At 33.2% G+C, this 13,106-nt stretch overlaps 2 protein-coding genes and 1 long non-coding RNA gene across 3 annotated transcripts; 1 reads left to right on the top strand and 2 right to left on the bottom strand.

Annotated features, from left to right (window-relative positions):
• Positions 1 to 3,322: 3,322 nt before the first annotated feature.
• LOC145822197 (uncharacterized) lies at positions 3,323 to 5,288 on the top strand. The gene is made up of 2 exons (XM_082918798.1): positions 3,323 to 3,647; positions 4,195 to 5,288. The coding sequence occupies exons 1-2, from the start codon at positions 3,323 to 3,325 to the stop codon at positions 5,244 to 5,246; spliced, it is 1,377 nt and encodes a 458-aa protein (XP_082774924.1). The 3' UTR covers positions 5,247 to 5,288.
• Positions 5,289 to 6,543: 1,255 nt separating this feature from the next.
• LOC145823078 (uncharacterized) lies at positions 6,544 to 7,257 on the bottom strand. The gene is made up of 3 exons (XR_014365183.1): positions 7,168 to 7,257; positions 6,793 to 7,044; positions 6,544 to 6,677 (listed from the first exon to the last, which is right to left on the bottom strand). It is a non-coding gene; the product is annotated as an uncharacterized LOC145823078 (long non-coding RNA).
• A 264-nt stretch (positions 7,258 to 7,521) lies between these two features.
• On the bottom strand, positions 7,522 to 10,902 carry LOC145822196 (uncharacterized). Its single transcript, XM_082918797.1, has 5 exons — positions 9,946 to 10,902; positions 9,716 to 9,856; positions 8,228 to 9,077; positions 7,928 to 8,014; positions 7,522 to 7,829 (listed from the first exon to the last, which is right to left on the bottom strand). Exons 1-5 carry the CDS (start codon positions 10,900 to 10,902, stop codon positions 7,522 to 7,524), a joined length of 2,343 nt encoding a protein of 780 aa, XP_082774923.1.
• Between the last annotated feature and the right edge of the window lie 2,204 nt (positions 10,903 to 13,106).

Genomic DNA, 13,106 nt, shown 5'->3' with positions numbered 1-13,106 from the left:
ATATATAAATTGTAATTTTTAAATATATATATATATATATTTTTAAATGTTTTTTTTATATTTTATTAAAATTTAATATTTTGATAATAATTATATGTATTAGATTTTTAAATTTTTTTTTTTATGTTTGTTCTTAATGCATTAAAGTGTTATTATGAGGGATAATAATCATATGTGTTGGGACTTTTTAAGGAATTCATATGTGTTGGATTTAAAAGAATTTTTTTTATACTTACTCTTAATGCATTAAAGTGTTATTATGAGGGTAAGACTTGGAGGTTGAGAGAAGTTAATAAATGCTAAGGTTTTTTTTTTTTTTTAAATCAAAAAATCAAGAAATTTAGATTGGGAGATTGAAACTCCCACAAGGCTTGGGGTTAAAAACCCTTTTTACTTAATATATAGTATAGATTTTTTTGTTTTGTTTTGTTTTTTTTTTGTTTGTGTTAACTTTTGTTTTTAAGAACAAATAAATAAAAAAACTTATATATTTTATGTTCGAATATATATAATACATAATATATAATTATTTTAAAGAAATAACTTGTGAAAATCCACACATATTCATGGGACCATATGTTATCTAAGGCTTCATTTTATTTTATTTTTTATAGTAATATGTTTAATAAAATTATTTGATAAAAATGATAAATTATTTATTTCAATTGTAATTCCACTGTCGGAAAGTTCATCTACAATGGCCTTTGGCAACAAGTGATGGGGCTGATGTGGACCAATAAGAAGATTAGAGAGGATAAACATGTAACGCATGAATAAATAATAGATTGATATGTGAATAGATAAATAACGTAAACAAATAAAAGGATAGTGGACATATAGATAGATAAGTAGTGATAAAATAAAATTTTAAATTCTAATTTTCTTTTTAACTTCAAAAGAATAGAAGTTGAGTCTATTGACTAAAAAATTTTAAAAAAAGAAGCTCGAGTCCTCTATTTTAAATTATTTTAATAGGTATCTCAAGGGTATAGGCTAACAAAACATCTGCAGTAATAAGAAAATTATAACCATTATAGGCTTGGTTTGACTATATTAATTTTTTTAAAAAATGATAAATATTTTAAAAAAATGTTCTATTGATTTATTTAAAAATAAATATAATTAAATATAACGATTATTATGATAATCTAATTCAAAAATCTGTTATTTTTAATTAATAAAATAAAATTATATTCTCTCAAATTGGCAGTGGTTGTCCCCAAAAATAAGTTGATATGAATCTCTTGGATGAAGAGTTTGCTTCCATTGGTAGGAGAGGGGTATTTTTTTTTTGGGGAAAATTGGCCTAAGGTCCCTCCTCTACTTTTGATATGAGGAGAGGTCCTTTATAATATGTTTTGATGGCTAAGGTCCCTCAAATTTATTTTAGGTTATAAAGTACCTAAATTACCCTTCCTTTATAACATAAATTTGTTTGAATATTATATGGTTGAGTTAACTGATACATTTTGGAAACCGAATTTGAAGGGGAGATTTTGTCGGAGTTTTCGTCGGAGATTTCAGTGGAGATTTTATGGTGGAGATTTCTTCGGAGATTTCAGTGGAGTTGACGAGAAAGATTGTTACGATCGTGTAGATTTTGTTGGAGATTTCGTCGGAGATTTCAGTGGTGTGATAGTGTATTGATCGCGTAGATTTTCAGTGGAGTTGAATCAGGTTTGTTTTCGATGGAGATAGCACATGCATTTTGATATTTGTTTTGAATTTTTGTGTAGAGAGAGGCCAGCTTGATAGAGTTGATTTTTATTTTTGGAATTAATTTTTTATTATTTGTTTTTTAATCAATTTGAAAGAGTGTTGACAGTGTGTTGATCGCGTAGGTTTTTGAGTTGAGTTGGATTAGGTTTGTTTTCGATTTAGATTCCAAATGTATTTTGATTTTTGTTTAGAGAGAGGCCAGCTTGATAGAGTTGATTTTTATTTTTGGAATTAATTTTTCATTCTTTGTTTTTTTGATCAATTTCAGATAGTGTTGACAGTGTAGGTGATTTTGATGTTTAGAGTTCATTTTTGGTGCTCTGTTTTTTATCAACATGATGATGAATTATAGTTGTGTTCTATGTTTTTTCAAACCAGAGAAATTTCATTTTCTGCACTATTGTTTGTGTAGTCCAGAGGAAATTATAAGTGCATATGGACATATTATTAGAAGTTTGTAATGGAGATAGAATATGAGAAAGTCAATGTAAGTTCATAAATTTCTCTATACTTGTATTTGTAGTTCAGAGAAAATTGTAAGTTTGTTACTCACTTTCAGTTTGTAGTTCAGAGAAAAGTATTTCTCTGGACTTGTATTCTATGTGATTTTTTTTCTATAATTGTGTTTAATTGTTAGCAGTAAATTTCTCTGTGATTCATTAAGTTTCTGTGATTTTGTTTTTTATCATCTTGAAGGTGAATATCAGTTTGTAGATGTCTTTGGAGTTTTATTTTAAGTTCAGAGAAAATTATAATTTTTAGAAATTTCTCTGACCAGAGATGTTGTTATTGTGAAGTGTTTGTGTGATTTTTTTTGTTGTTTTTTGTTTCAGTTTTAATGGACAGTGCAGTGTTGTTGCTGTGCAAATATGGGAATGATACTATTGTCATTAATGTTTCATGCGAATTGAATTTTGAGGAATTGGTTGGCATTTTGTGTAAAACATGGGAGAATTTGAAACCTGAGACTATGTGTATTTCATATTCTATTTTGGGCCATCCGAATTGTATGGTTCGAAATAATATTGATTTTCTGAATATGTTGAGGGTTGTTTGTGCACGCGGTGTTGATATAGTTGATGTTTCAGTTAGTAGATGTAGTACTTCTGATGAAGAGGATGAAGTGGGGTCTAATTGGGTAGATGTTGTGGATGGTGAGTGTGATAGGCTGGTGGATGTTGAAAGGAATTCACTCTCTAAGTTTTGTTCTCACCAAGAAAAGGTGTTATTGTCGGCTAGTTGGCGGAATAATATTACGAGTGTTGGACAAAAGTTTGAGAGTGGTGTGGTTGAGTTCCGTACTTTTTTATGCAAGTATGCTATTGAGGTTGGTTTTCAGTTTACGTATGTTAAAAATGACAAGCTGAGGGTTACGGCAGAATGTGCATATAAGGAATCAAGGGGATGTATGTGGCGTGTACATGCTTCTGTTGAAAAAACAAATGGGTTCTTCTACATAAGGACTTTGAACAATGAACATACGTGTGGTGTGGCGGTTCGTACGAGTAAACATTCGAGGATGACTTCCAGCTTGGTCTCTGGGCTGATACTTGAAGAGGTAAGTGCAAAACCTTTAACTCGTCCAGTGGATGTTGTGAAAGGAATGAAAGACAAGTATGGGGTCTCAATTAGTTATAACTGTGGTTGGTTGAGTGTTGAGAAAGCAAAATGTAATACATATGGGGATTCTTGTTTGTCATTTGATCAATTACGGTGGTATTTTGATGAGGCATTGAAGAACAATCCAGGGAGTCGTTTTGAGTTAGATTTTGAAGATAACAAGCGTTTCAAAAGAGTGTTTGTGGCTTTTCATGCATGCATTGCTGGTTTCAAATATTGTCGGTCATTGCTTTTTCTTGATGGAACATTTTTGAAAGGACGATACAAAGGAGTTATGCTTGCTGCAACGGGGAAAGATGGGAATGAAGGTAATTGTAAATATATCTATTTTTATCTAAGTATGTGAATTTTCTATACATGTAGGAATTGAGTGAATGTGAATTTTCTCTGGTTTTGGCCACTGTGTGGATTTTCTATTGTTGTGGCCACTGTGAGAATTTTCAATGGATTTTTGTCAGTGTATGAATTTTCTCTGGATGTTGTCATTGTGTGAATTGTATCTGTAGGTGGTCACTAAGTGAATTTTCTCTGTATATTATGATTGTGTGAATTTTCTCTGTAGCTGGTCACTAAGTCAATTTTCTCTGGATGTTGCCAATGTGTGAATTTTCTCTGGATGTTGGCAGTGTCAAACTTCTCTTGTTGTTTTATTGTTCTATTTTTCTCTGTTGTTTTGTAGGTGGTCACTAAGGGAATTTTCTCTGTATATTATGATTGTGTGAATTTTCTCTGTAGCTGGTCACTTATTCAATTTTCTCTGGATGTTGCCAATGTGTGAATTTTCTCTGGATGTTTATTGTTCTATTTTTCTCTGCATGTGTGTACCTAATATGCTTGTTCCTATTTGTTTTGTAGGTTTTTTTCCTGTAGCTTTTGCTGTTGTTGATGTTGAGAATAAAGACAATTGGTGTTGGTTTCTTGAACATTTATATGGAGTATTAGGATCAGAAAGGGTGATAAGTTTCATATCAGATCGACATTGTGGAATTGTGGAGGGAATTGCTAGGTTTTTCCCTAACTGCTTTCATGGATTTTGTCTGGAACATCTAAAGAGAAATTTGAGGGATAAGTTGTCATGTGGAAACACAAATTTGGTTAGGGAGACGATTGTGTCCAAGTTTTCAGAATGTGCATATGCTCCAACAAAGGCATCATTTCATTTCAAGTTAAATGAGTTAAAAAGTGAGGGAGGAGACATTGTGAGTGTTTTCTTGAGAAGTTTACCATATGAAAATTGGAGTGATGCATATTTTGCAGGGAAATGTTATGGTGAGATGTATTCAAATGTTGTTGAGTCATTCAATTCATGGATACGAGAAGCTCGGCACTTGCCAATAACAAATTTGGTGGACATGATACGGTTGCAAATCATGAATATGAGGTCTGATAGGAGGCTGCTCTCTAGTAAATGGAATAAAATTTTGTGTCCTCGTATGGATAGTGTGTTGGAGAAGTCTTTTTTGGACGGGAGGACATGGAATGTGAGTTTATCATCTGATAATGTCTTTGAAGTGCATTGTTTTCCTTCGGTTATGGTTGATCTTGGGTTGAGAACTTGTTCATGTCGAAAATGGGAAATAAATGGGTATCCATGTCAACATGCTGTTGCTGCAATTTTTAGGAGTGGAAAGAATTTGAATTCATTTGTTGAACCATTTTTTCATGCTGATATGTATCGTCAAGCATACTCCTTTTCGATTGGCCCAGTTCCAACTGTTGAAAAACCTGTGTGTAGCATTGAAGATGCTATGATTTTACCTCCATTGAGCAAGAGACCTGCTGGGAGGCCGAAGAAGAACAGAATTGCTTCTACTGGAGAGTTTAAAAGGGTGATTAAGTGTAGTCGTTGTGAGAGTATTGGTCACCATAATAAGAGGACATGCAAGGAACCTTTGTTAAATAGTTGAGGATTATACATTTTATTGATGGAATAATACATTTGATGATTACTTTGTGTATTTTGTTTTGTGAAATTTATTTTTTGGACAGTGTATATAATAATATCAATCAAATTCATCCATAGAAATTTTTCAATATGAGTTAAAGTGTGTTTGTTGATATATACTATAGGCAGTGGGTTTGTAGTACCTGTAAAATTCATCCAGAGAAATTTTCCTATGGCAGAGAAAATTCTGTGTGTTGTGTTTTGAAGCTTCATATTCATCCACATAAATTTGACAATGGCAGACTAAAGTACTGTGTGGATTGTGTTTTTTCAATTTGATAATTGTTTTGTACTAACACAGTGCATTAGAGATTGAATGATCATATAGGCACCTTCTTTGGTGAGATAGGAGTTAAATTTATCTGTAAATTTCTGGTAGCTTCATATCAGTCATTTCAAGAAATGTGCACAGCAGACAGAGGATTCAAAAAATTTCTCTGAGTTGAGAATTTCTCTGGACCAGGATAGAATTTCTCTGGACTCACTTGAACTCAGAAATTTGTGTCAAAGCCAGAGAAATTTTCATCCAGAGAAATTTTTCACCAACAGAGAAAACTATATGGGAATTGTGGTCTGAAATTTGAAATTCATGCAATGAAATTTTTCAGTGGCAGATAAAATTATTGTGTGCTTTGTGTTTTGTTGAGTTTGATGATTGTTTTGTACCAACACAAAGTTTTACAGATTACATGATCATATAGGCATCCCCTTGGGACGATACGAGTTAAATTTCTCTGTGAATTTCTGGTAGTTTATACCAGAGAAATTTCTGCAGACAATTTTCTCTGGTAGACAATTGTTGAAATTTACATTAGTCGAAATAAAAAAAAAAAAATGAAATTTAGATTAGTCAAGAAAGGATATATACATATACGTCAAGGATCATCATTCCTTCAATGTATGAACAAGAAAGGATATATACATATATGTGAGACAATTTTCTCTGTGTGGATATGTACATTGTCTTCCTTTCACTAGTTTCACTATTACATTTGTGGTTCTTCTGGGGGTATTTCAATTGGTTCAGTCCATGACCTGCCAACTTCGGTCACAAATCTCTCTATGAGTTCTGCCCTCATCAACCTTATCTCTTGTGTGGATAATTTGGATTTGATAGGTTCATGCTTGCTATATTGTTTCATTATATAGCAGATGAAGAGGCCACAATCCAGACTGCATACAAATTATAGGTATGGTTAGTTTTAAGAAACATGCAACAAAAATTATCTTATTTATAGATGTATGAAACTTACGAATCGCTTTCTTGTTGTGGAGCATTGTTGACATACTCAAAGTCATAACTTGTGTTTTGTGAGTTAATTAATTTGAAAGAGGGTTGTGATTGAGCGTCTCTTTCAAGACAAGCTTTCAGAAAATTCTCCACGTAATCTTGCTGCAAAAAAATAATTTTTATATAAGAGAGAAATTTACGGACAAGTCAATGGGATTCTATGAAAATTATCATCACATAAAGATGATGATGGATCAGAGAAATTTGCACCCGTTACCAATTGTTTTGCATCTTTGACATATTTGTCTTCTGCATCATCCCTCCTTGGCCTCAATGAGTTGTAGAACCTCCATAAATTGTCTTGTTTGTCCAGGACAAGCAAGGTCCAGTGATTTCCATGTGTGGACTTCTCATTACCTCCAGTATTTATTGGGAAATGGAGGAACCTATAGTTCCTCCATGCTGTTTCAATATGCTTGTCAAATAAGGACACTCGAAAACTTTGATTTTCTGTCATGTTGATGAAATTCTGTGCTCAGAGAAAATCAAAAAATGGTTTTGTTAGTGACACAACTGACTTCAAGAAGTATATTAAGAAGAGAAAGTAGAAAGTAAATTCCAGAGAAAATCAAATAAAATAGTAGTAACATACTAAGCACATGGATGTGAAAAAAAATGAGGTTGGTTGTTGTTTCTCTCTGATTTGGTCAGCCAAACGAATCTCTCCATAGCCATCAATGACCTGAAAAATATGATTTATAATTGTAATATTGTTTTATAAAGGCTGATGGAACATTGCAGAGAAATGTTGATGAAAGGGAAAGACTTACATTGTTGGCAATTTCTTTTTGCTTTATGAGGTTTCCAATGTCTTCAAAGGTAATGATATTCAACTCACTTGTCCAAATTAAAGCTCTACAAGATGACAAAGAAGGGATTGAATTGTTGTTAATGCAACATAAGTTTGTAATTTGTTGTTTGTTATGTTCTATTTTGTTTGTTGTACTTACTCAAGCCCAGACACATTTGATATGTACTGCAAGATGTCTTTTATATGATCTTTTATCAATCTTGAAATGGGAAGAGTTTGTGGAAAGACCCAAGATTTTGTGATGTTTATAGGTTGAGGCAAGACGTATGCATCAGCATCAAGCACTTCTTTGTCCTTTGTGCTTTGCTCAACTTGTTTTGCAGCTTGTTTTGAAGCTCTAGTCACTTTCGCAACTTTTGGATATTGGAATTCTGGATCATGCTGCTTTTCCTTCCTTTCTTTTGCCTTTAAATTTTTTATCATTGAGGTTGGATCTTTTTTGACTGTAGGCAGTGAAAATATTAGGAAAAGTGAAATTTCTCTGAAGCAACAGATGATATTTCAATATGTAAATTTATTTAATTCAATATTTTGTAGTTACCATAGAGTTTCTTCTTTTGTTTCGGTTGTTGTTTGTGTGGGATTTGCTCTTGTTGGGTTGTTGGTTGTTGTTCCAGTTGCATTCCAACTATATACAGTGAAAATCAAACAAGCCCCAAAAATGGAATAAGAAAATATACAGAGAAATGAAATGAGCAGTAGAAATATAACTAATGTGTTGAGAGAGATATAACTTCCAGAGAAAATTACCAATGACAGAGAAAATTATAATAAATAGAAATTTCTCTGAGTTATGATGGCACAAGGACATAACTTTTTGTGGCTCAAGATTTTCACTGACCTTGTGGTTGAAGTTGTGTTGGTGTTCGGTATGGTTGTGTTGCTAGTTGGACAGATAGTTCTTGAACTTGTTCATGCAATTTGGCATTTTCAGTTTCAAGCTCCGAATTTGAACACCTCAACTGTTGAATTGTTTTTGCATCGTCTGCTTTTTCAACCTCCAACATCCTTAGTTTCATTCGGATTGTGCTTTCTTTTTCTTGAAGTTCTGAGTTATGTGATGTCAGGATTCTTATTGAAATATCTTTTTCAGCAAGTAATTTCATCCAATTTCTGTCTTCTTCTTTTTTAGATTGAGACAGTGCCTTCAGTCTTTGACGTAGATCAGCAATTTGGGCATCCTTTGATTCCTCAAATTCTTCAGGCTGATGCATTGTTGAGCCACAAATGCCATCATGTTGTTGGTCCATCTGCTCATTATTTTCTTCTTCATCACTTTCATCCTTGTTCTCTTCTTCTTGTTCATCTTCATCTTCATCTTCTTGTTCACTTTCTTTCTGTTCATTTTCTTCTTCATCACTTTCTTCATCATGTTGTTGGTCCATCTGCTCATTATTTTCTTCTTCATCACTTTCTTCATCATTTTCTTTCTGTTCATTTTGTTCTTTGTCTTCTGGTTCTATTTCTTCACTTTCTTTGGTGGTTTCTTCTTCTGTGCTGCTTGCTTGATGTTCTTGTCCATTGCTGGTTTCTTTGGTGGTTTCTTCTTCTTTTTGTTCATTCCCTCCATCTTCAGATGGATCTTGTAATTTCTCCTTGAATATGACAATTGCCTTTTTTAATTCTTTCTTCGTCTTTTTGCCAAGACAAAACTCCTCAGATGGGTTTTTGACTAGCTGCTTGTTATCAATCTGTAACAGGAGACTCTTTTATTAGAGAAATGTTACAAAATTCACTCAGAGAAAAAATTCAAATAAGGAAAATAAAATTCATCTAAATGATACTAATTGGAAACAAACTTCAGAGAAAATTGTATTGGGCCAGAGAAAATTAGAGGCATGGAGTTAATTGTATGGGGCAGAGAAAATTATGAAACAGTGAAATAAACAGTGTTTATAAGTTAATGTTTTACTATATTTGTGTCAGAGAAATTTGAATTCCAGTGAAAATTCATTAGAAGGGTAGAAATAAACAGTGTTAATCAAAGATGCAAGGCACACAAGTTATGGGCAGAGAAAATTACACACAAGGAGATAAAATTTGATGGGCCAGAGAAAATTATGTGACAAAGAACATAATTCAGATATTAGAGAAAATGAATCAGGGCATATAAGTTAATGTGTTACAATTGTGGTCAGAGAAATTTGGATGGGAGAGAAAATTGATTACAATGGCAGAAATAGACCAGTGGTTAACAAAGAAGAAAATAGAAATTGATATTTCAGAGAAAATTAATCTTAATCAATCAATGCATAAGGAGGGAAACAAAGCAGTAGTCAGAGAAATTTTTGAAATTTCACTGAGATTTCGGTAGCAATAGGAATCTAACCTGTCGAGGTGCAAGAGAGTGGACTGGTGTCTTCTGCAGCTGTTTCGTCAAGGTTTGAAGGTTCCACTTGGCACATCTTGGGAAGTCTGTTGTGTTACTGTCTTCTGAGTCAATGATAGTTGCATGTTCACATAGCCAATACTGTGATGAAAATGAAAGTAAATAAAATTTTGTAAACGCACAAATTTGTAAGTATGATAACTGCAAATTTGAATGGATATTATACTTACCAGCAATGCAATGACACACCCCGTAACTTTTTCTGGAGTTCTATGCAATGCCATGATAGAATCAATCAATGTTGATGTGATTGCTTCCGGCCAATCATACTGTTTCATTGATTCAAGAGGTTCCACATACTTTATAAAAACCCAACCTATTGAATTCCCACTTGTTGCAAAAAATAGGGTGAGACACAAGTACAATGTAACAATGATTGCTACATCTTTGAAGTCAGTTGGTTGCTTGCCTTTCATTGCTTTGACCAAGGCATTTTTAAGAACAGGACCAGTGAGCCTTGTGTCCTTTTGGAATCTTCTCCTGAGGAATGCAGATTTTGGCTTTTTAGAGTATCTTAATGACATGGCTCCTTTACCTCCTTCCAAACCAAAAATCAAGGTCATGTCATTTGTTGTAAAGGTCAGGTTCTTCTTCCCAACTGTGAATGCTTTTGTTTTTTCATTGTAACATTGGATTATGGCAACTACATCATCATCGGATTTCCTAGATTTCTTTGGATCCATCCTTCCAGTGGTTAGAGCTTGAATCAAATACCAGAATGGGGTCTTTTGAAGCTCTAGAAGATGTTTTGAACTGAATTTAAGTGTTTGAAAGAAGGAGACGACAGATGAGAGGTTGGATCGGTATTGAATGCTGTAGTGAGCTCTCTTTCTGTGGAGTTTAACAGGTTTTTTCCCCCTTGAGCTTGAGTCTTTTGAAGTTGGGGTACTCATCTGGATGCTAGTTGCTTCATCAGCTTGGACTTGTGTGTTTTGGGAAGGAGTTTGTGGTGTTTTAGTGCTGGTTTTTGATCTTAGATGATAAGAGGACTGAGAGAGTTGTGCTTGCTTCCTTGGTGTTTCTAGTGTTTTGCTGCTGGTTTTTGATCCTTGTGCATAAGAAGACTGAGACAGTTTCTGTTTTTTGCTTGGTGTTTTCGGTGTTTCGCTGCCTTTACGTTTTGCCATTTCTAGACAATGATTAAAGCATAGAGATGTCAACATTAAATCCCAGAGAAAAATGGAAATGTCAGAGAAAATTACAGATAAGGGAGAAAATTGGAGATGCCAGAGAAAATTACAGATAAGAGAAAATTACAGAAAATTTGACATGTCAGAGAAAATCAACTCAGCATCATAAACATGGGAGAGAAATTTTCAATAATTGTTTAAATTACAGATAGAAGTAAACATACCAGAGAAAATGAATGATAGAAAAAAGTAAAACATGGCAAGTGAAAGAAAATTTGCATTCCACAATTAGCAAAGATAAAATAAACAAAGTAATGTAAACATGGCACTGAGAAGTATACCATATTGAAATCAAGAATTGAACAAAATAAACATACCAGAGAAAAATGCACATTCTGAAAAAAATTACACATTCTTGAGGAAATTTCCATTCCAGAGAAAATTTCAATTCATAATATTAAAATGCAAGAAAAATTTACATACACAAGCAGAGAAAATTAACCATGATAGAGACACTCAATGGAGGAAAGTGGTGCGATGTGGTCAGAGAAAATTATAAATACCAGAGAAACTTAGACAGGGGCAAGAGTGTAATTGACATTGCAGAGAAGGATACATATTCCAGAGAAATTTACAAAGCAGAGAAATTCAGAGACAAAATGACAAAACATATTCAAGAATAAGATTAAAATTCAGAGAAATAACTTTTTCTCAAAGTACATATGGCAGAGAAAATTCCAAGAAGAAACATTCATTCCAGTCCACAATATTAAAATTCCAGAGAAAATTTAAAATGACAAAGACACAAGGGAGGAAAGTGGTGCGATGTGGTCAGAGAAAATTGTAAATGCCAGAGAAACTTAAGACAGAGGCAAGAGTGTAATTGACATTGCAGAGAAGGATACATATTCCAGAGAAATTTACAAAGCAGAGAAATTCAGATACAAAATGACAGAAACATATTCAAGAATAAGATCAAAATTCAGAGAAATAACTTTTTCTCATAGTACATATGGCAGAGAAAATTCCAAGAAGAAACATTCATTCCAGAGAAAATTATAAATACCAGAGAAACTTAAGACAGAGGCAAGAGTGTAATTGACATTGCAGAGAAGGATACATATTCCAGAGAAATTTAGAAAGCAGAGAAATTCAGATACAAAATGACAGTAACATATTCAAGAATAAGATCAAAATTCAGAGAAATAACTTTTTCTCAAAGTACATATGGCAGAGAAAATTCCAAGAAGAAACATTCATTCCAGTCCACAATATTAAAATTCCAGAGAAAATTTAAAATGACAAAGACACAAGGGAGGAAAGTGATGTGATGTGGTCAGAGAAAATTATAAATACCAGAGAAACTTAAGACAGAGGCAAGAAAGCAATAGACATTCTAGATTAAGATAGACATTGCAATTAAAAATACATATTACAGAGAAATTTACGGAGCAGGAAAATTTATAGACAGAATTACAGAAACATGTTCAAGAATAAGATAAAAACACAAAAAATTGTTGTGAAAATAAACTTGCCAGAGAAAATTGAAAGAAGAAAATTACATTAATCAAAAATCAGAGAAATTCAAATGCCAGAGAAATTTACAGATAAAGTCAAACAAACATGTTGAAGAATAAGTTCAAAATACACAGAAATAAATTTTTTCAAATGCAGGTAGCTTTTTATTACGAAATTGAAACCCTAATTTATGAAAGGTTATTATAAAATGCTATTAACTGTGTTTCCAGAGAAAATCTAGTTGTATTGTAGAAAAACTGACCAGAGTTAGGATGAAACTTGAATGATGAGCTGATATGGTCCGCGATGAAGATGCGACGTGACGAAGATGGACTGAGATGATGATGAGCCGTGAAAACGAAGCTTTAACGTAGGTCAGAGAAATTTGTGAGGAAGGAATGAGAATGATTTTTGGAGAGGATAACGAAGCTGTAATGTCGATGGTGCAGATGATGTTGAAACCCTAATTCTGCTGGTCTCCTGTTCGTGAAGATGCTGGATGTTTGGAATGTAACTGAGACGTCGGAATGAGTTTGGTTCTGTGTTGATTTTGGCGAGGGTATTTTGGTCCACAAAATAATTAAAAACGCGCGCCAAGTTGTTTCAGGGACGTGAGGCATCACTATCTTTTTGTGTGTCCTTTAGCCTCTAAATTGTTATTATTAGGGATCTTAAAAAAAAAT

The sequence above is a fragment of the Camellia sinensis genome, chromosome 3, assembly GCF_055761805.1.
Source record: "Camellia sinensis isolate YWXY chromosome 3, ASM5576180v1, whole genome shotgun sequence".
Taxonomy (NCBI): domain Eukaryota; kingdom Viridiplantae; phylum Streptophyta; class Magnoliopsida; order Ericales; family Theaceae; genus Camellia; species Camellia sinensis.
The sequence above is the reverse complement of the archived record's forward strand: the minus strand, read 5'-3'. Positions and strand labels throughout refer to the sequence as shown.